General features: G+C 36.2%; 1 protein-coding gene across 3 annotated transcripts in view; it reads left to right on the top strand.

Moving 5' to 3' along the window:
- The window catches only part of Shoc2 (SHOC2 leucine rich repeat scaffold protein), an 88,524-nt gene extending 69,694 nt beyond the window's left edge, over positions 1–18,830 (top strand). For all 3 annotated transcript variants that reach the window (XM_052712485.1, XM_052712483.1, XM_052712484.1), the window contains 6 exons: positions 3,204–3,334; positions 10,782–10,970; positions 13,319–13,441; positions 15,087–15,224; positions 15,550–15,667; positions 16,780–18,830. In XM_052712485.1, the coding sequence (XP_052568445.1) occupies positions 3,204–3,334; positions 10,782–10,970; positions 13,319–13,441; positions 15,087–15,224; positions 15,550–15,667; positions 16,780–16,988 (908 nt within the window). In that variant the 3' untranslated portion in view covers positions 16,989–18,830. The remainder of the gene's footprint in view (positions 1–3,203; positions 3,335–10,781; positions 10,971–13,318; positions 13,442–15,086; positions 15,225–15,549; positions 15,668–16,779) is intronic.
- Positions 18,831–23,056: the final 4,226 nt, after the last annotated feature.

Below are 23,056 nucleotides of genomic sequence, written 5' to 3'. Positions count from 1 at the left end.
TGATATTATTATTTTATATAATAGCATCTGGGTCAGTAGATGGGAGCCAGGAGCCTTAAAAACTAGTCAAGTAATGTAAATACATTTGATAGGAAAAGAAGTGGTTGTTTAGTTTTTTCTCAATTACATAAAAAGAAAAGTAGATTTATCTCAACTATTATGGTATAGAATTAAGTATTAAAGGTTAATCTTCAAAGCTAGTTACATAATTTTGTTTTGAGGTAATGAGGGAGAAACTAGCAAAGAGACAGGAGAGGAGTATTTTAAGAATGTAGAATCTGATTGAGCGATTTGGACAAGATAACACTGCTATCAGGAAATATTTTCAATGAATGAAATCTATGTTTTTTCTTTCTATAACAGTTTTCAGAATTTAGTGCCACTTTAATGCTTCTCAGTGTTTGCTCTATTGTAATAAACTTCCAGCAATATTCAGCTATGGATATTCTTTGCCTGGCTCTGCATTAGTGTTTTGGCAATAGAATTTATGAGGCTATGGAAAGGGATACAGAAATAGAAACAAGCATTTATAATTGGTGTGACCCCCATTGATTCCAGAAGTGTTGGCATAGTATTAGGTATAGCATAACAGATACATCAAGGAGCCTGTCAGAGCTGGGTTTTCTCAGAGTATAAAGTTGAGTTTTAGGTATCAAGAAACTATCTTTGAGAATAGTATTTTTGGATGTTTTTACTCTGTTAAAGATTCAAGTGTGTACTGCCTACAGGGTTTTTCCCACCCTTAGCCTCACCTTTAGGGTACCACATATCTAGGTGGCAAACAGATTGACTTACAAGACTCAAGACTCTACTAAGTAAAATAGCCATAGCAATTAATCTGAAATGTTTTATTATGCATATTGCATACTTGCAAACAGATTGAAACATAAGATGTAATAACTTAGGTAGACTTACAAATATGGACACAAATTTAATCTCAACTCTGAGTCTAATAGTCCTGTGGGGTTACGTAGTTTTGGTAAATTGCATCAGAAACATTTTAAAACTGGTCTGTTTTAAGATCAGATGTTGTCGTTAAATAGTCTTTATGTGAGAAGAGAACATTTTAGTCGTGAGCATAAAGATTAGCCTCTGTGATGATACCCTTGCTCACTAAGAGGTCACAAGGTGGGCTGAGGATTCGGCTCACTTAATAAAGTACTTGCCATTAAAGCATGAGGACTGGAGTCTCCCTGAGGACACAGGTCTCCCTCCATGTAGCAACATGTGCCTGTAATCTGGGAAGGTGGCGATGGGAGGATCCCCAGGGCTTGCTGGCCAGCCAGTACAGCCCAGTCAGCCAAATCCAACTGCAGTAAGAAACTATCTTTAAAAAAAAAAAAAAGGTGGGGAGTGGTTGAGGAAGACATGGAGCATTAACCCTACACAGACAAGCACAGGCAAGCCTGTGAACCCACTCACATGTGTGGGCATACACAAACCCATGTATACAATGAAATAAAAAAACCCACAAAGTGTATATAGCTTTTAACTATTTGAACTAATAATACCAGACTCAAGAATTGTCTGCCTTTGATACATAATTCTTCAAGACTTACTTACTAATTAGCTTGTAAATGTTGCTGTCTGATTATCCAGTTAAATGACATGCTAAAAAGCAAAAATCAAAACAAAAACAAACAAAACAAAACAAAATACCACATACACACACACAAAAAAACATAGCATTTCTGAGCCTTCAAGGTACATTTTCACATTTCTAGTTGGTATGTGTGTACTCTGCACACATGTTATAAATAATATAAAATACTCTGATTTTCCTATTGTATTCTGCTATCTCCAATTTTTTTATTCTCTTGTTGTACATGTACATGTCCCCATTTTTGCCAGTATATATAGAACCTTCATATTTAGTCATAGTGCAGTAGTAACAATAGTAAAGAATGATTCTTACCCTATTTCTGATCTCTCAATTCTCTGGTGCTTTGAGAAGTAGTCAATCCTGTTTTGTTTATTGTTTTGTGTTGTCCCTCCATCCACCTTTAAAGTGGGCACATCTTACCAGAGTGCCATCAGAAAGATACTAGTGAAACACCTTGAGTTAATTTAGAGATCACTTTAAGGCAAGCTCAACTTATTTTTGCTAGGTGATAGTTTTATTGTTGCTTTTATATTCTATATTACACCTTTTAGAATCTTGCTTAACCAGAGCTGTAAATTCTTGGTGGTGCAATTTCAACAGGATTGTAGAAGAGAATTGTAAGTGATGTGCCTGTAGAATAGCTCTAGTCTAGTGGGAAGGGAGAGATACTTGGCAGGGTTTCTGTGTGATAGTTGATTGAATTTACTTTATATTGTTAAAGTATGACTGTTATCATGACATTGTAAAGGATAAATCTAGCTCTGAGTAGTAGTTTAGATAACCTCCGTTGCTGGTTGCTGAAGAGAGACTAGGTGAGAATTTGGGGCATAGCAACTGTTCCCCGACAGTGTCAAGGCTTCGTGTGTGCTGTGTTAGCTATGCTCATTATCATAGCAGTGTTGTATTCCAAAGACTGGGTCATATGGTGATCAGAATAAGAAGAATAACACATGATACAATCATCCATTTCTGTAATGTCTAACATTAGGGAAACTATTTAGTGTAGAAATAAAGGCAACATTTGACATTTTAACCTGACCCATCCAGAAATGTCAGCGCAGCAGTCATGATTTGTAGTTAGAAATGAATCAGTCATGACAAAGGAATATACCCAACTTAATTGTTGTCCTTTTAAATATCAAAACAAATTTATATGTATTGTTTAGGAAGTTTTGCTTGGATCTTTTATGATAGTGGAAACCATATTCATCCAGGGAGCTTATATATGGCTTCCTATGTTGTCTTGACAGTAAAACTAGGAAATATCTGCGGAATGATATTTATTTGCTCAGTAATAGCTAGTGTGTGTTTGGGTTGGATATGCTTAGATATCGTTTGTGTAAGATGCTCAGAACCACGTGTTATAAGTTAAATCTAAAGATTAACTTGTTAAATGATGCCAGTACTTTATCTAATAGTTCATTTAGAAATTCACTTAAAGCTGTCTATTTTGTTATTTCTCAAATACCAACCCCTTGGTTTAAAGATCTGTTGTTATAGTAACTTCAGAGTAATTAATGACTATCTAGTGGGTAGCTTATGACAGTGTAAGGCTCATTATATTTTCTGAATGATAAATTCCTTTTTCTTGTATTTACAGGAAACCTGTCCAGTTTAAATCGTCTTGGCCTGAGATACAATAGATTGTCAGCAATACCCAGATCATTAGCAAAATGCAGTGCACTTGAGGAGTTAAATTTAGAGAACAATAACATTTCTACTCTACCAGAGGTAAGAAGTAGACTAGAGGAAACAAAATGTAATTGAAAACTAGTCTGTAAGAAAATGGAGGGAAATCTAGTCAGTCTTACAGCTGGATTTATAACTTGGTGATTGGGACTGTTTAAACAATGAATATGCTATCGCATACCACCACTAAAGTAAATTCTGAAAAGGAAAGTTGTGTGTAGGAGCACGCTGTCGCTTCTGTGGAGAAGAAGGGGAGATCCAGAGTGAGGATCTGGCTGTGGTCTCTTCACTGCTGAGAAGCTGGAGTAAGACCTCTAAGAACAAGCTGTGTGACTTGATTAGAACTGGACTGCTCTGTTCAGCTGGAATAGACATATCTGATAATTGGAAGAATTATCTGTATAGTGTGATTTCTTGTCAAGATTAATACTGGCTATAACTCTCTTGTGACCCGTTATTACCCCATTGATGCGGTAATGTCAAGGCCTATTTAGTGTATAACAGCCAACAAATTGGATATTTTAACACCTTATTTTTAACTTGAATTATGTTGATTCTATTAGAAAAAAAAAATTAGTCTAGTAGGAAGTCAATCCCCTTCCCCCTGCAACTGCCTACTCTTGCTTCCTTCTGGTCTCAATAGAAGAGACAGCTCTTACTAATCATTGACTCTGGAGCCATCTCCTCTCTTGTAGATAATGGGTTCCAGTGTGATGTGCAGTTAAATTCTTCCCTTTCCTGTATTACAGTGTGTCACTAGTTCTGCGTCCTTGGCAATGTGTTTGCTTATTTTATTCAAATATATTATTTATTATTTTTTATTATATATTGTATATTATTTATTATTTATTCAAGCATAGTAACAAATTAAATGAAGGAACTGCAAGCTTACCCATTGACCTTTACAAAGTCATTTCTAAGTGATATCTGAGAGGTGTGTGTGTGTGTGTGTCTGTGTGTGTGTCTATTTCTGTGTTTCAAGTTCAAGCTTTATATATGAAGAAAGTTGGGTAAATGCAACTATATATCAATTTACAAAAAGACTTAACTCATTTGATGTGTTTGCTAGGGGAACAAAACATAGAGTCACATCTATTAATTTGGCTTGTTGTAATTTGGTTGTGCGTATTTTCAGGAAACATGTTGGAGAGTATAAAAATGTTTCCCATGGTTGCAGTTGCTAGGCTAGGCCCCTGAGATTACTATGACAGTACCTTTTCTTAGCAGAAATGTATCATTTACCTGAGATAAAGAGTGAAGTCCAAGGTATGAGAGCCAGCTCCAAGAACCAGACTGGATTTTTGTCCTGTGATAGTGATAATTCTGATTAATCAAGATGGGTGAGGGTTATACTGTTTAATACTATCCACTTTTCTAATGACTCACCCTTAATAGATCAGTTAGCACATTAATTAGGTCCCCCTTTTTTTTTTCCTTGGTGGTGGTGATGGCTTTTTTTCTTTTAGAGACAAGATCTTGTAGAGTAGACTTTTTGCCTAGTATTTGCTATGTAGCTCATGCTGGTCCCATGCATGTAGCTGTCCCCTTGCCTCAGCAGGATTCTCGAGTGCTGAGATTATGTGTGTGCCACTGTGCCAGCTAAATTCTTGAAGAGTTTCCTTTTGGGTGTGGTTTGTGTCCATATTCTTAAAGACTGGGTCCCTATAAACATTTTGAAAAATTTGAAACATTTGAAAAATATAATTATTGGGCTGTTAAGATAGGGACATTGCCATAGGTGGTTATTTTCATGTTTAATGTTGTATAACTGAAATATCAATTTATTGGCATCTATATTACTATGATTTTGTAAAAACAAAAACAATGCTACCACAAAAGCCTCTTTGTTCCAGCTATTTATCCTTTTTTTGCAATCTCTAATCGGCCCTGACCTTTTTTCTCTTTAGTTTTTAAACAGGCACAAGGGACCCCACAAAGATTTTTCCATGCCTTGGGCATGGGAGTGTAAACCTTCTTTTTACTTGTGATAAGAGCATTATAAAAAGGACAGCTCTCTCTGGTTTGAATTTGAAAGGCTGTATGGATATGTATGCATATGTCTGTTTTCAAGTAGAGACCCTGGGGAAGCCTTTGATTAGCTTTGCCCAAATATGGGAAATCATTAAGTCTTACTTAAAAAATCTATGTGCTTTGGAAATAGCATATTTCCAGTGCAAATGTGTGATTCTGTTTGTAACAGACTCAGTAAGGAAAACAGTAAGATCCATTAGATGCCGCTGAAAAGACTTTCAAGCTGAATTAGAGACGATGAATCATGACAGCAATTTGCAGGAGAGGCTCATTCCTGCATTCAGAGCTGGTAAAAATGAGGGCATTTTTCTATTTGAAGACATCTGAGACTGGACTAGTATTAATGTAGACATACGCACGTGAAGAAAACATTTGAACAACACTAGGCACATGTGCCCAAGGTTTGAAGCTAAGAGCTGTACATTTATGGTTTCATTTACACTTCAGTATAACCATTGTATTCGGGAACAGACATTAATTTCCTGGAGTTGACAAAAACTGTTAAAGCGGATGTCAGGTTGGAATCCACAGCCTGTAGCATTTCACAGTTGACATAAGAAATGGAGGCCTCACCAAGTTCCCTTCTTGTTGCACCTTCCCAGAATCTCAGATACTAACATTTTTTTCGGTAAACAAAGTCAGTTGTTACAGTAACATTTGTGGCAAGAAACCCAGGAAAACTTCAATGAAATAGATTGAAAATGTATTTCTTGAATTGTCTGTCATGCAAAGTTTTCTTAATCACCACACTTACCAGTTCTACTACAACAAAAAATGTTAAGAATACCTTCTCAGTATTCTATCTAAAGAACAAGTTTTCGTTTCTGCTCTGTTCTTTCATTGCGTAGTTATTTCATGCCTTCTGCTGCCCTTGCTATTTATACTGATATCCCAAATTCATGTCTAACTAGCTGATGTTCAACTGCTCCAAGTTTAAACTAACACACTCTAAACTGTAGTCTATGATTGTGTCTTTGAGTGTCTTATCTCAACCTCCTCTCAGTTTCCAGTGTTCTTTCCTTTGAATACAAAGATTTAAAATTTAAGCATTTATTACATACTAGCAAAAACTGTGTCTTCTGTCTCTTTTAGTCTTCACTTGAGCTTATATGGTATCTTTATTTCACACAGTAAATAAACTGTGGTTCAGAAAAGTAACTGGTTAAAATCACAAGGCATTAAAAGATAAAGCTAGGAGTCAAAATTATCTTAGCCTGTAGCAGAGTTTCTCATATGTTAGTGAACATACCAATCTCTAGTGAGTCTCATAATGAATATTGTGGTTCTATGGGAGTGGCCCAGATCCCATGAACAGACTCACAGGATGCTGATTTGATATCCCTTGACGCAGACTTTGATAGAGCATCCTCTGTATTACTCATTACTAATGATAATACAATTACATATTGTTTCTATTTTTTTTTCTTAATCAGTGTGCTTTTTTTTTTAATAGGGTTTAGTATTATCTCCAGAGATTCTTTTATGTCTGCATGCTTGGCACTTCCCTTACATAGTTGGAAGCTAAATTAGGGATCAATAAGGTTATATACTTAGTAAAACTCTTGTTTGATGCTTTTCTGCCCTCAAATTTTACCATAGAGAAAAACATCAATATCAGGAAGTGTAATCATCTATTAAATTTAATATTCCTAAAGGAAACATTGTTATTGAACATCTTACCCAGCACAGGTGTTAATGTTAATCTTATACTAACTTAGGGATAGATGCTAGTAAACCTCTGTAGGATTGATCACACAGTGGACTCAGACCATATCTTTCTCATACTGAAATATAGAGTCCATAGAGATTGCAAACTAGCTACCCACGGGCACTTCACATCCACAGATATGCTTTCTTTACTCCACAGTATTTCCAATAAATGGAGACCAAATAATAAAAATTGGGAGATTTTTCCAATTGCTTTAGAAATCTGATACAGTGACTCCAAAATTTCTGTCAGGTGAGGCAGCAATTTTTTTTTTTTATATGACAAAATAATATACAAGGTAAAACAAAAACCATCACACTGAGGCTGGACACGGCAATCCATAAGAAGGAAAAGAACCCAAAGAGTAGGCACAAGAATCAGAGACCCACTTATTCATACACTCAGGAGTCCCGTAAAAATTCTAAGCTGAAAGCTATAGTATATATGCAGAAGACCTGGTACAGACCTGTGTAGGCCCCGTGTTAGCTTCTTCAGTTTCTGTGAGTTCATATGAGCCTTGCTTAGTTGATTTAGAGGGCCTTGTTCTCCTGGTATTCTCTGTTCCCTCTGGCTTTTATGTTCTATCTGTCTTCTCTTCCATTGTGTTCCATGAGCTCTAAGGGGAGGGATTTGATGGAGTCATTTCTTTTAGAGCTGTGTAATGTCTGGCTGTGGGTTTCTGCATCTGTTCCCATCTGCCAGAGGGACTAAATAAGGTATCTATGAGTATAGCAGAATATCATTAGAAGTCATTTTAGTGGTATTTTTTTTTTTTTTAAGACCAGTAGTGTTTGGTTTTACCCTAGATCTTTGGGCTATTGATTGTCTGGTTCTTGGTCACCCAAGCAGTGTTGGATGTGGGTTCTGTCTTATGAAGTGGGCCTCAGGTCAAATCAGATATTGCTTGGCTACTCCCCTAAGTTCTTTGCCGCCATTGCCCTAACGTATCTTGCAGGTGGGACAGATTGTAGGTCAAAGATTTCATGGTTGGGTTTGTATTACGTTTCTCTTTTGGCAGCCTCCAGAATGCCTTCCTGCACCAGAGACACTAGAATGTAGGGGTGAAGGATCCATGTAGGTACCATCTTGACTTCTCTGTGTTCAGTGAGTTGTAGGTATTGTCTTCAGCAATGGGGCCCCACAGTCAGTTTGCAGAGAGCAGCCCATTGTCTCAGCACCAGTTTGGGTTGATTGGGGATTTCTGTGGGACCCCCTTGGCCAACAACTCAAGTGAATGCAGCCTAGTTCCAGTACTAGAAGACTCATTTGGTGATGAGATGGCCAGTTGGGATTCCCTTTCCCCATTATTAGAGGACCTTGTTAAGATTGCCTTCATATAATTTAGGGAATTTCCACTGCACTAGGTTTCTATACCATTTTTCAAATGCCCCTCAATTTTAACTGTCTCTCCCCACATTTTCTTCCTCTACCCTATCTCCCCTCCCTCTCCCCACCTGATCCTCCTATTCAAGTCCCCCACCCCCACCCCAGTCCACCCATTGAAATCTATTCTATTTCTCCTTCTTGGGGAGATCCATGTGTCCCCCCTAGTCCCTTCCTCTATACCTAACCTCTCTGGATCTACAGATTACAGATTGATTATCATTTTTTTAATGGCTAATATCCACATATAAAGTGAATACATACCATATTTATCTTTCTGAGTCTGGGTTACCTCACTCAGGTTGATTTTTTTTTTTTTCTAGTTCCATCCTTTGCCTGCAAATTTTATGATGTCATTTTTTTTTTTTTAAACAACTGAGTAAATTGTGTAACTGTCCCACATTTTCTTTATTCATTCTTTGGTTGAGGGACATCTAAGTTGTTTCTACTTTCTGACTGTTATGAATAAAGCTGCTATGCACATAGTTGAGCAGGTGTCCTTGTGGTGGGATAGAGCATCCTTTGGGTATATGCCCAAGAGTGATGTAGCTGGATCTTGAGGAACCACCATGTTGATTTCCATAGTGGCTGTACAAGTTTGCAATCTCACTGGCAATGGTGATTTTAGCCATTTTGACAGGTGTAAGAATCTCAAAGTAGTTTTGATTTGCATTTCCCTGATGATTAAGGATGTTGAACATTAAGTGTTTCTCAGCCATTTGAGTTTCCTCTATGGAGAATTCTCTGTTTTTATTTGTACCATTTTTAAATTGGATTATTTAGTTTTTTGATGTCTAGTTTCTTGATTTCTTTATATATTTTGGATATTAGACCTCTGTCGGATGTGGAGTTGGTAAAAATCTTTTCCCATTCTTTAGGCTGATGCTTCATTCAATTGATGGTGACCTTTGAAGCTTTTCAGTTTAAGAGGTCCCATTTATTAATTTTTTATCTTAATGCCTGTGCTATTGGCATTTTGTTCAGAAAGTCTCCTGTGCCAATGAGTTCAAGGTTATTCTCCACTTTGTCTTCTATCAGATTCAGTGTATCTCATTTTATGTTGTGGTCTTTGATCCCTTTGGACTTGACAGGGTGATAACTATGGATCTATTTTCATTCTTCTACATGTGGACATCCAATTTGACTAACACCATTTGTTGAAGATGCCCTTTTTTTGCCCAGTGTGTCCATAAAAAATTAGGTGTCTATAGTGTGTGTATTTATGTCTGGTACTTCAATTCAATTCCATCTATCAACATGTCAGTTTTTATGCCAGTACCATGCATTTTGTTGTTGTTGTTGTTGTTTGTTTTGTTTTTATTTTCCCTAGCTCTGTAGTACAACTTGAAATTGGGAATGGTGAGACCTGCAGCAGTTGTTTTATTGTTTGGGGTTGTTTTTCCATATGAAGTCGAGAATTGTCCTTTCAAGGTCTGAGAAGAATTGTGTTGGAATTTTGGTGGGGATTGATTGAATCTGTAGATTGCTTTTGGTAGGATGGCCATTTTTACTGTGTTGATCCTACTGATCCATGAGCTTGGGAGATCTTTCTATCTTCTGATATTTTCTTTAATTTCTTTCTTCAAAGACCTGAAGTATTTATCATACAAGTCTTTCACTTGCTTGGTTAGAGTTACTCCAAGATATTTTATATTATTTGTGGCTATTGTGAAGGGGGATGTCTCCATGATTTTTTTCTCAGTCTGTTTGTCATTTGTTTATAAGAGAGCTACTGATTTTTTTTTAAGTTAATCTTGTATCAAGCCACTCTGCTGGAAATGTTTATCAGGTGTAGGAATTGCCTAGTGGAATTTTTAGGGTCATTTATGTAGGAAGTATAATATTGTATCATATGCAAATACAGAGAGCTTGACTTCTTTTTTTTTTTTTTTTTTTTTTGGTTTTTCGAGACAGGGTTTCTCTGTGTAGCTTTGCGCCTTTCCTGGAACTCGCTTTGGAGACCAGGCTGGCCTCGAACTCACAGAGATCCGCCTGGCTCTGCCTCCCGAGTGCTGGGATTAAAGGCGTGCGCCACCACCGCCCGGCCCGACTTCTTTTCTTATTTGTATCCTGTTAATCATCTTCAGTTGTCTTAATACTGTAGCTGAGACTTCAAATACTCTATTAAATAGGTATGGGGAGAGTGAACAGCCTTGTCTTGTTCTCTATTTTAGTGGAATTACTTTGAGTTTCTCACCATTTAATTTGATGTTGACCATGGGCTTGCTGTAAATTCTAGGTCTATGTAGTGATTGTCCCTGAATGTGGTCACAGAACCAGCCTGCCGTTATCCTGTACAAGGCTGCTGCTTTGTTTAAAGTGAATATTACTTCATTTCTGAATCTTATACTTATTTTGTTTTTACAGAGTCTTTTATCCAGTCTTGTAAAATTGAATAGCTTGACCTTAGCTAGAAATTGTTTCCAGTTATATCCAGTGGGAGGTCCATCTCAGTTTTCCACCATTTATTCCCTCAACATGGAACACAATCGAATCAACAAAATCCCATTTGGAATTTTCTCCAGAGCTAAAGTGTTAAGTAAGCTGAATATGAAGGTAAGCCCGTCTGGGGTGTGTGTGTGTGTGTGTGTGTGTGTGTGTGTGTGTGTGTGTGTGTGTGTGTGTGTGTGTGTGTGTGTGTGTGTGTATGCATGCATGCTGTGATTCTCATTCATATTTTCTCTACTAGTGTGGAGAGTAGGTGATGCCTTCTTGATGAAATCTAAACTGTTAACAAGCATGCTTTAGGACCGTTCTTATTAGATACCAGATGTCTTCAAACTGAGCATACCCTCAGCAGTTTGTTCTCAAGAAATAATCCTGGGTGTCTGTAGACATATAACTGTAAGGACATACTTTGCCTAACCATCTATTTCATAAATGCCAACTTACACCAGAGTGGTTTAATTTTTTAAAATAATATATCTAATGAAATAATATGGAACCACCAAAATTGTTGCACTAGTCTAAGACAGTGTTAAATATCTATTTCAGTATTCTCAGTTTATTAAATAGAAGATAAAGTATGTAAAACTCTCTATATATACAGGTTTAAGCTGTTTTAAATGTGCTAGTTATTATATTAAATTCCTAGGTGTTATGTAATTACATTTAGCAGTGCTTTTTAAGACAGTGTTTCTCTTTGGCTGTCGGAGTGATTGATGAGTAACTCTCAGGTTCTTAGCCTGTCCATATGCCCTTCAGTGAGCAGCTTTCACATTTATAAAGCGAATTTATAAGTTTACTGTGGAAGGAAAAAATTATAAGTGCTGTGATTTAATTTGTAGTGGATAGATTTTAGGTCCAGAGACGATAATGGAAAGGTCATATACCTAATCCTGACTGAGTAGGAATCCAGGAAACCTGGGTTTCTTTGATTCCAGATAGAATGTTCTGTCATTGTATACTACATAGTTTTGGCTTTCTTTAAACTAAGCACCATAACTGGTGCCTTTAGTAATCTAAATCTGCAGCAGTTTGTTCCTATACTTTGTCATGATAACTCTTTGAATGTATATAAGTAAAAAATGTTAATTTAAGATAATCTTAAAATCTGCATCAAATTTCTTAGTCTGTTCATGTGATCATTGATGCGGTGGTAACAGCCTTCCTGATGAGTATTCATGATGTAGCAGTGCTGGCAGCTTAGCTTAGTGGCAGACTTCTTGCACAGCACGCACAAGGCCCTGGGTTCAGTCCCCAGTGTAAGTTATAAGTGACGTCTTAGTGTCTAATAGGTTTAGACTAGGATGAAGCAGGTGTTTGCTAGTTTTTGCATTTGAACATAACATTTTAATGCCTCTGATATTGTTAGAGTATATTTGCCTAGTCAGATTTGCCTGAGGTTTCAGTAAAATAAATGTGAAACTATAGAACATTGTCTTAACATTTCTTCAAATGTGATAAAAAAGATTAACAAAACTTTTTCTTGGAAAAAAAAAGTAAGGTTTGACATTTTTCTCCTTATATATGCACTAGTACTTTTTTTTTAAAGTTTTAAAACTACATTTATTTATTTGCTCTTGTTTGTATGCTTGAGCAACATGGCTCGTTGGGGGAGGTCAAAAGACAATAGTCAGTTCTCTCCTTCCACCATATACGTCCGCTGGTCAGGCTGGTGGCAAATGCCTTTACCCACTGAGCTCTTCTGCCAGCTTCCTATCCATATCTTTTTTTTTTTTTTTTTCCCCCCAAGACAGAGTTTCTCTGTGTAGCTTTGGCACCTTTCCTGGAACTCACTCTGTACCCTGGACTGGCCTTGAACTCACAGAGATCCGCCTGCCTCTGCCTCCTGTGTGCTGGGATTAAAGATGTGTGCCACCACCACCCGGCTCCTATCCATATCTTAATTTGAACATTCTTATTTTACTCAGTGATTTCTTTCTTTCTTTCTTTTTTTTTTTTTTGGTTTTTCGAGACAGGGTTTCTCTGTGTAGCTTTGCGCCTTTGCTGGGACTCACTTGGTAGCCCAGGCTGGCCTCGAACTCACAGAGATCCGCCTGGCTCTGCCTCCCGAGTGCTGGGATTAAAGGCGTGCGCCACCACCGCCCCGGCTTACTCAGTGATTTCTGTACATTGTTATGAGGTAGATAAAACCCATTTGTCACTAGGATCTTTGAAATTTTGAGTGATTTCTCTGTATATTATTATTTTTTTAAATTTTCATTACAAATACCTACATAAGAAGAAAATCTTCTAGTTTAACCTCAAAATAAAATCTTAATTAATTATAATGTTGGAAGTTCAGAGGTTTTATTGGTAAGTTTTAGCTCTTGTTTTCTTTTTCTATTTAGATGATAAATATGAGAATAAAATTTTCTGTTTAAGAATTTTGCTTGCCGAAGAAAGTATAAATGGTGGCTTTGTTTCTGTGGTTCTACCTGGGTGTTTCTTGTCTCTGCCAGGACAATCAGTTGACATCACTTCCTTTGGATTTTGGAACTTGGACCAGTATGGTAGAATTGAATTTAGCCACAAATCAGCTTACAAAGATCCCAGAGGATGTGTCTGGTCTTGTTTCTCTTGAGGTGAGTGAATATAGTGTAATTAGAGATGGTCACAACAGACTCCGTTAGATGCAGAACCCTAGTGAGGGGAGGGAGGTGTTGATGCCTCTGAACCCACTTCTGCCTAGCAGAAGCTGAGAGACTTAAATGCAGAATCTTTGAGGAGAAACATATGTAAAACTTAGCATCTTTTAAACACTTTTTCTTAATTCCTTTTTAGAAAACATGGTATTGCTTGCCAAAATAATTATGGATTCTTCAGATTGACACTCAGAACGTGTCAATATTATATTATATGGCTTTGGCCTAATTGTATCACCCCCTGTGTTGGTAATATGTTGTCCTTATTTGTGACTCTGTATAGTCCTAGTGTCTGGAGTACTGCTTTTCACCCTCTTGATTTTATTTTTTTCTTTTCAAAATCTTTTTCCCATAATTAAAGATCCATCTTTAGTCAAGAATGACTGTTACTGTTTTTGATTAGTGAAGTTTTCATCTTTAACAAACAGCTTAGTAAGATAGTAAATACACTGTTTTTAAGTTTTTTTTTTTAACTTTTTAGAGTTGTATTATATCATAAAGCAGCGGTTCTCAACCTTCCTAATGCTGCAACCCTTTCATATACTTCCTCATGTTGTGGTGACCCCAACCATAAAATTATTTTTGTTGCTACTTAGTAACTGTAATTTTGCTGCTGTTATGAATCAAAATGTAAATATATGGTATGTGACCCCAAGAGAGGTTGCAATCCACAGGTTGATAACCACTGTCATAAGGTAAAATAGTACGATGTAATGGTTAAAAGCATTGACTTTGGAGTAAAACAAATTGAAATGCAGTTACACTTTGATCACTCCTTATTTGTAGATTTCATCTACCAAATCTTTAGTTTCCTGAGGAGTGAAATGAGGTAATAGTACTCCATAGTTTTAATTCAGATTAAAAGAATCACTAAACAAACGCATTTAATATAAGGTAAACTTTAGTGGTGGCTATTGTTATTGTACCGGTCTTACTGTACTTTTTTTTTATGATTTTTATAAAGTTGGGGCAAACAAGTAGACTTAAAGTTAGCTACAACTTTATATGGCCCTTTAAATGTACTGCTCTTTCTACTATCTCGGCTCCCATTATTGTCTCCCTCGTTCCATTCTGAATTATAACTTCTTTGACTAGCTTCCTCAGTCCTTTTTACCTCTTTAGTGTTTTTAGGGTATACTGAAGTGTAGTGAAAAGTGTCTAAATAGTAACTTCAGTTACTATTAATTGTTATAGATAGTTATTAGTCAATTGCTTACTTTCCTTAAGTGAATATTTTAAAGAATTTTGAATAAATAATCAGGTTATTAATGCTTGTAATTATTCACTATCAAAATACTTCAGTCTTAAGGCAAATAGTTAATTTTGTTTTTCCTTTTAAAATTTAGTTAATGAATTATTTCCTTGTTTTTATTAGTTTCTAAGTAATTGAATTAAAATCTCTTTGTAGTACCTACATTAGTTTTAAAATGATATATTAGTCAATTAAATATTTAATTTTTTATAATTGTTATGCTTAATAGTAATTTTGGGGAATTAGTATTGCTTAATAAGCTTTAATCTGCATAAGAATCCTGTGTAATGTTATTTCATGAGTCATGAAATGCTCTCAATCGTTTCTGTTTAGGTTCTAATATTATCGAACAATCTTCTGAAGAAGCTTCCCCATGGTCTTGGAAACCTTAGAAAGTTACGAGAATTAGACCTAGAGGAGAACAAACTGGAGTCCTTGCCCAATGAGATTGCTTACCTCAAGGATTTACAGGTGAAACTCCTTCCTGGTGGCCTTAGAATTGAATGACTAAAGGTCTTGGAAACTATTCGAAATTACAAGTTTTTCTTAAGATTCTGATATAATTCTCCAACTAAAGATTTTTGTCTTATTTTCCTTTATGAACATAAAATACACTGTCTGCTTTTATTTTCCTAACAAATGAAAATTTTTGAGAGAAAATCTTGTGATTTACCAAGCAAATTTTACCCAACTTAATTTCTCTGATAGTTTATTTTATTCATTAGTTGTATCATTTTAAGTTTACATCAGTTGTAGGAAATGTATGTGTAACTTCTTTATTTTGTCAATCTTCTAGAAATTAGTCTTGACAAACAACCAGGTGAGCACTCTTCCCAGAGGCATTGGTCACCTCACCAACCTCACACACCTTGGCCTTGGAGAGAACCTGCTGACTCACCTTCCTGAGGAGATTGGTATGAACCTGTGGATGCTTAACACTGCTGATTGAGTGTGCTTTCAAACAGATAGGCTTGATAAATACACTGTTTTGTAAAGTCATTTACGTCAAACTCGAGGCTTTTAATGGAATGCCAGTGGTTTTCTCCTAAGTTCTTAGAACTAATACTGTATGGAGAATGGTTAGAGTGCTTATGCTGTCAATAGACTTTATCTGTGACTCTCAATGTAGAATTATCTTCTGTTCTTCCAAACTTAATAGTTAGATGGGCTTGAATTAAATTAGCAATGTCTGTGCTGTGAAGACATTAGTGTTTTTGTTTTATCTTTACTTAGATTTTGTTTATAATAAATAACCAGTACGGGAATTACAAGTGTAAACCACCATTCGTCGCTTCCAGAAGAACATTCCTCATAGAGATTTAGGACTTAGATTTACAGTAGTATTTTATTGCTATCAATATCTGAGTTTACTTTTAGAATTTTTTCCAAATACTTGTATCTATTATTTATATAACTAATATGACCACTTTGAATTTAGACAGTGCAAGTTGTAATCCTGTTTTATAATAGTTGAGTAGTTCCTAAGTAATTCTATGAATTATGATCTATTCTTTATAGTGTCCTGTTCTGGAAGCAAGATAAAGTAGTAAAGAATGTTTTTGGAAATGGTAGACAATTTAAAATTTGATTCTACCACTTTCTTTGCTTTGTAGCTTTGGATAGAGAATGTCTGCCACTAATGTCTTATTGTAAACCAGGACAGTAACTTATTTCATATAGGCTGTTCTGAGATTAAATATCCTACATGTAGACCAATCTGTCCTGCTGGCTGTTGTTTTATACTTTCCTAATGCCATTGGCAAGTAGTCCACGTTTTGACTTTGAAAATAGAGGTTTAAAAATCCGTATGTGAACTCTCAACTGTTCCAAAAGAATGTCTGAAAATGGAGTTTTTCCACAAACTTCTTAAGCTTCAAAACCATTGTGATTTCATTGGTATAAAGAGTGACCTATACATTGGGGTTTTAAAAAGTCTCCCCACTTGATTTCAATATGTGCAGTTTGAAATCTACAAAGGTGAGAATTTTAAGAGTAGTAATTAATTTTTTTTTCTTTCCCTAAACAGGTACACTGGAAAACCTAGAAGAACTGTATTTGAATGACAACCCCAATCTTCACAGCCTTCCCTTTGAGCTGGCTCTCTGCAGCAAGCTATCAATCATGAGTATTGAGAACTGTCCACTCAGTCACCTCCCACCTCAAATTGTTGCTGGAGGGCCTTCATTCATTATTCAGTTTTTAAAGATGCAGGGTCCATATCGTGCCATGGTCTGATGTAAACTGCTGGTCCCACACACTGTTCAAAAATAGACTGCCATTAATGTTTCATATCTATATCTGTATCTGTGGATATTGATCTATGGCAGATTTATAAAGACTGCATTATGTGTTTCTGCTAATAGAGGAATCATAGCCATTTAGATTTTTTTAATTCTGTAAAGAAAAAGGCTTATATAAGTTTTCTTTGCTAAATTTGATGGATGGTTTTCTGTTATGTAATCTGAGATGCCAGTTTGTTTAAAAATCTTCCAACAAATTATGAAGTCATTAAATTTAAGGGATAAAGTAATATAGTTAGATATGTGTTCCTTTTAGGAAAATGTGGGCCAAAAATTTTGTTGCAACTTTTCATATACATTTCCCCTTAAAATTGTCAGATTTTTATAATAGCATAAACCCTGAAGGTAGACTTTTTCTTTAACTTATTTTGAAATTTGAAATTTAAATTTTATATATTGTTTACAGTCAGAGTGAATCACTGGATTATTTTGATTTGCTCTGTGTTAATCAGATACAGAGTTTGTATTCTCTGTTAAAGAATTTGCATCAGTTAGTTTAACTATCATAAGATACTTTGGTGAAATGGCTGGCAAACAGAAAATACACATTTAGAAATCAAAATTTCCATGACTTTTATTTCTTTAATGAACTGTAAAGTAAATATCTGGAGTGAATCTTTGGGGTGGGGTACTGAGACCTTTCCTAGAATAAGTATTTTTACTTTTGGGGAGCAGAAATCTGTGGTGAAAGGTTTTCTTTTCTTTTCCATTCCTGTAAGTTGCAGATCCACAAAAATTTAATGGAAATTTGGCAAATAAATTACACATAAACTCACATTCTATATATGTATATACAATGCTATATAGATATGTATTTATTATATCATAAACTACAGTAGGTAACTTTAAAGACTTTCCCCTTTCCTTGTACAATGAGATGAATGTCTCTCTCTAAAGACTGCAGTCTGTGTATGTTTCAAGGTTATTTAACAGTGTACTATGGTTTTATATCTTGACTCGCCTTGTACATCTTTCTGTTCTGGAGTATCTGTGTCTAAGCACAATATCTTCACACTGTGCTGTATTGCTGCTGAACTAAATGCACTTTCCCCATGTATGGGGCACTGGCTTCAAACAATTCAGTTCAGTACCATCATTTTCAGTCTCATCTTTTCCTTGTTAGTAGGTGGTATAGTACAGTTACGGAAAGACGGCACCTTGCATTGACACCATTGGTAGTTCCATGGAAGTTATGTGGGATGTGCATGTACTATTTGATAGTATTTTCTTTTGCTTTACTGCCTTTACAAATAGCAAAATTGTAAATGTGTGCCCCTTACATAGTACTCTTATTTTTGGTAGTGTTGGTCTAGGTCAGTTTAATTATTGAAGAGACCCCCCAACAGAGCAAGTGCATCCTAGATACCATCCCAAAACATACCTTCCATATAATAAATAACTTATATAATTAAATATTGCTGCTTATTTTTCTGTTTTTCCTCCCCTCATTTTTTGGGCATTTTGTTCTAAACAACTATTTTTTACAATTAAAATTGTAATATCGAGATAAAAATTAGGACTTTTGCTTTTCCTTGCACTCAAACTCAAGACTGGGTTTGAGGTCAAGTCTGATTTCATAATTGTCAAATTTGTAAGGAGCAACTAAGAAATGGAAGGCAGGTAAAGATATAAAACCCTTGAGTGCTTAAATGTGCTGTAAAACTATTGTAGATGTTCACTGGATTTTACAAAGTAATATCCTTTCTCCTTTCCATCTACTGTGGCTTTTCAGTTAAGATTTTGTTTATAAAAGGAATTTATTACAGTTCTACCTAGAGCTTGTGTGTGTGTGCGTTTTTTTTTTTTTTTAAATCATATCCATATGTATTGATATTAAGGTCATGGAACTTAAACTTGAGAGGTAGTGGTCTAGTGTCTTTCCTTGTAAAACATGGTTTTTCAAAATGAAAATATATGAGAAGTGTTAAACAATTTGGTTTCCCTACATTTATTTAAGTTATTCTACAATAGAGGTTGAAAATGATCACAGTCTTACATGTAGAAATGCTACATATAGTGTATTATTAACCTTTTTCAGATGTAAACTATAGATCTTCAGAGCTGTCTTGGAAGATCCCTTTAATTTCATGACTGTTTCTACTAAGAAACTAGACTCCAATTAGGAGGAGGAATACCAGTGAAATAAAGATACTTAATCCTTGAGGAAGGGATGATGAATGACTGGCTACATGAGAGTTAATTTTTTTTCATGAAACATCAATGGGACTAATTGTCATATTTAAAAAGTTGCCTTTCTAGCTGGGCAGTGGTGGTGCATACCTTTAATCCCAGCACTCGGGAGGCAGAGCCAGTGGGTCTCTGAGTTTGAGGCCAGCCTGGGCTACAGAGTGAGATCCAGGACAGGCACCAAAACTATGCGGAGAAACTGTTTTGAAAACAAACAAAAATAAACAAAAAGTTGCCTTTCTTTTAAAAGAATAATGTTTTGACATTATTTGGTTAATGAAATAAAAATCATAGACTATTGTCAGAAACATGTAAATTTTGGTTTGTTAATCTGTAGCAGTAAAATGGAAACCTCAGAGTTTCTTCTGTAGGTGTTTATTTAGAACTTCATACAGAAAGGAGAGGTGGTGGTTTATAGATGAATATTAATAAAAACAGAAACTCTTGGAGAGACAAGAAAACACACGTTCATTCATACTTAAAAGGTGGGGAATGCAGTTGGAGTTAATTCTGAAAGTTTCTTATTAAATTTGTGTAGTCTGAGCTATTTAAAGTGAACAAATTTCGGCTGGGATGTAGCTAAGTCTAAAATGTAGCCTATCATTCACAAGATCTTAGTTCAACCCCAGTACCCCCACCTCCAATAATACAAACAAAAACTACCTCATAAGAAAAGAAGAAATGAATACACTTAACTACACATGATGGTTCAAACTCAAGGCTGATGCAGGATGAGCTCAAGTTCAATAATAGTCTGGGTAATGTTTTGAGATCTTTTGCCCCCCAGATCCTCAAAAATAGCATTCTTGCCACTCAAGAAGTAACCAGATGTCCTGTTGAGCTGCAGCTGTAACAACTTCATGAGTGCTGTATGGCTGAACCTTGGAAATGCCAGCTTCTGTGCCTTTTAGTGCAAGGGGCTCTGGAGGCTTAGCAGGCATTTTTGTTTCAAAGTCATTTACCCTGAGTTTTTGATGGGTGGGGTCTTGCCCTCAAGGCATCTGCCCTATTGTCCAGTGCCTAGCTCCTCTTTAATCATGCTGAATCTCTTCCGGATCACAGGGGATTGATCAACAATGGCTTTAAGTGAGTTTAATACTTCTTTCTTCACCAAACTGCATGTTTCAAATCTTCTGACTTTTTTTCCACCTTTTAGTTATCATTGCAAATTGGGTAAAAGCTGCAAGCACCAACCACAGCAGCCTAGATATTAAACTGTGTTGAAATTTCCTATTAGTCCATTACTTTTAAATTCAACTTCAAAATCAGAATTTCAACATACAAAGCGTGGCCAGATTTCTGTCAGAATGTAGCGTGGATAGCCTCCAGCACCCATCCCACTCTTCCTTTTTTCCTTCACCTGAAAGGTAAGCAGCATGTGTTGGCCGTGTTTCTGTCAGCCCTGTGCTCTGGTGAATTCTCACCAGAATTTCCCACTGAGCTCCAGTTCTAGGACTGCTTTACTCTGTTGTACTGTACTCTTCCAACCCCCACCCCACCCCTGTCCCAAACCCAAGTTCCAAATGCCTAGTTGGTACCAATTTTGTTTATTTTCTTGTTACTAAAGCAAATGATTTGATGGAAGTAAGAGAGGAAAGGTTTGTTTTGGTTTAATTTCAGAAAGATTTAAGTCTGGTATGGTGTGGAAGGCAGGGCAGATTTGCTCTGTCTGGTAGTGGAGTGTGTGGCTTAGTGGACCAGGAAGCAGAGAAAGCTGGCTAGACCTAGACCTGAGTGGCCTACTTCTCTCAGCCAGGCCTACGTGTCGTAGGCTTTTCAGCCTTCAGAGTAGTGTCTCCAGCTAGGGACTGCAGATGACAACATGGAAGATACTTGAATACCATGAACTGACTGTCAGCCTTTAGAACAACCACTGCAAATTATTCTTCATAGGCTGCCTTCAAGATTAATGCAGTGAGTTTCTTTGTACTTAATTATCCAAACAGGAAATTAATAATGTTTTCTTCCACTGTTACTTGTTCATGAATTTTTTGATAATTTGGATTATCAGAATTCCAGTTTGATCATACATTTTTGAATATGATCCAAGTTGTTTTCTGAAACCTTTAAAAACTTACTTTGTTTAGGGTTTTAAGATGTTTGTTTTTAAGGGGTCAGTTGTGTATTGAGTCATAAAATTAATCCCCTCCCCCTTTTTAAAATCAATTTGCCTATGTTACTTTCAAGATGAGGGAGTTTCTAGGGAAGGGATTGGGTTACATACTCATCTAGTATCACATCATTGCTGAAATTACTCAGGGACATTTGGCCCCTTCAGCAGTATTGTGACTCCAATGTGTTGCTTCCCTCAATAAAACAACACCTGCACAGCCCTGGCTGTGGATTAAACAGTGATGCCTGATTAAGCTAGCCAGTGAGGGTTTATTCAGACCCTCCAAAATGCATACACTAAAGTTGAAGTTTCACACTTGTCATCCTTCTGAGCCAAAACACTCCAAGTGCAAGACTCAGGTCTGCTGTATGTAATGTATACACCATCTGCAGCTGTTTCTGTTTGTATAGCTTTGTTTTTAGTACAAGAAACTTTTAACTTGGGTCATGACTTTAGGAATTTGAGATTATCTTCTGTCTCAGATAAATACTAGTTTAGAAGTACATAATGCAGCAGAACACTGTGAGGCAGTGCTTTTCTGTCTCACATTGAGTGTGGGAGCAGGGAGTTTAGTTGATCACTAAGGAATCCTCCTTTCTGAAGTTTCATCTTTGAAGAGGTTGTTTGGAGTTGTAGGTACAACCTTGAAGAAAGGGAGCTTCCTGGCAGCAGTCCTGAACGGCTTCGGGGAGTCTAGTGGAGTAAAGGAGTGGCAGATGTTGTAGACAGATTGCATTTTTTCCCCAGGACCCAGAACGTGTCTAAATGTAAATTAATAACAGTTGTGTTTTGTAGGGTGGTTGACTTAATTCCTAAGTTTGGAAAGCATATCTACACCTTTGGAAAATCTAGGCTATAGATATTTTCTACATTGTGTATCTTGGGAAGAAAGAGTGGACAACCCACTCCCGTTTGCTCTCTCTGCTTTCCAGTTGAAGAGGTGATCTCAGCCTCCTGACCCAGCCACCTGTTGCCAAGCCTCTTTCGGCCGTTATGGACTCTGCCTCCGAAGCTCTGGTGAAAGCAGAGTCTGGAGGAGCCTTTACTTAAAAAATAAATAAAATGAAGCTTTTAACCTTAAAAAAAGAGCAAATTTAATCTAAAAAAAATCCAAAGAATAGAGAGTAGACATCAATGAAATATAAAACAAGAAATCTATAGAGAAAATCAATAAAACAAAAAAATGAGTTATTTGAAGATAGTAAACTCATAACCTAGCCAGGCTAAGACCTGCTACCCTACTAATTCTTACCATAAATTGAAGCAAGGACGTCACTACAGCTCCTATGGGGGCTAAAAAGGTAATAGATATTATAAAAATTTCTATGGCCCTAAATTTGATAGCTAAGGCAAAATGTATCTTTCTTTGAAAGATACAGTATGCCAGAATTTACACAAGAAAATATGTATATTGTTACCTATTGAAGAAACTGAAGCTGTACCTCTATTTAGTAGAATTCATCAAGCATATAAAGAAAAAAATGTTTAAATGGTTTCTACAGCCTGTTCTCTAGTTCCTTCCAGAAGATGGGAGGAGGGGCCATCTCTTTCTTCTTTGGGGTCAGAATTACTCTAATACTAAGCCTAAAATCCTTACAATGAAAGATAATACACAAATATCTCGTAAACTTAGATGCAAAAATCCTCAACAAAATATCAACAAATTTTATCCAGTAAAATAATACAAAAAGAAGTATACAATG

Source organism: Peromyscus californicus, unplaced genomic scaffold (genome assembly GCF_007827085.1).
Source record: "Peromyscus californicus insignis strain IS unplaced genomic scaffold, ASM782708v3 Scaffold_4__1_contigs__length_199733344, whole genome shotgun sequence".
NCBI lineage: Eukaryota > Metazoa > Chordata > Mammalia > Rodentia > Cricetidae > Peromyscus > Peromyscus californicus.
This window is presented reverse-complemented; position numbering and strand designations above follow the sequence as displayed.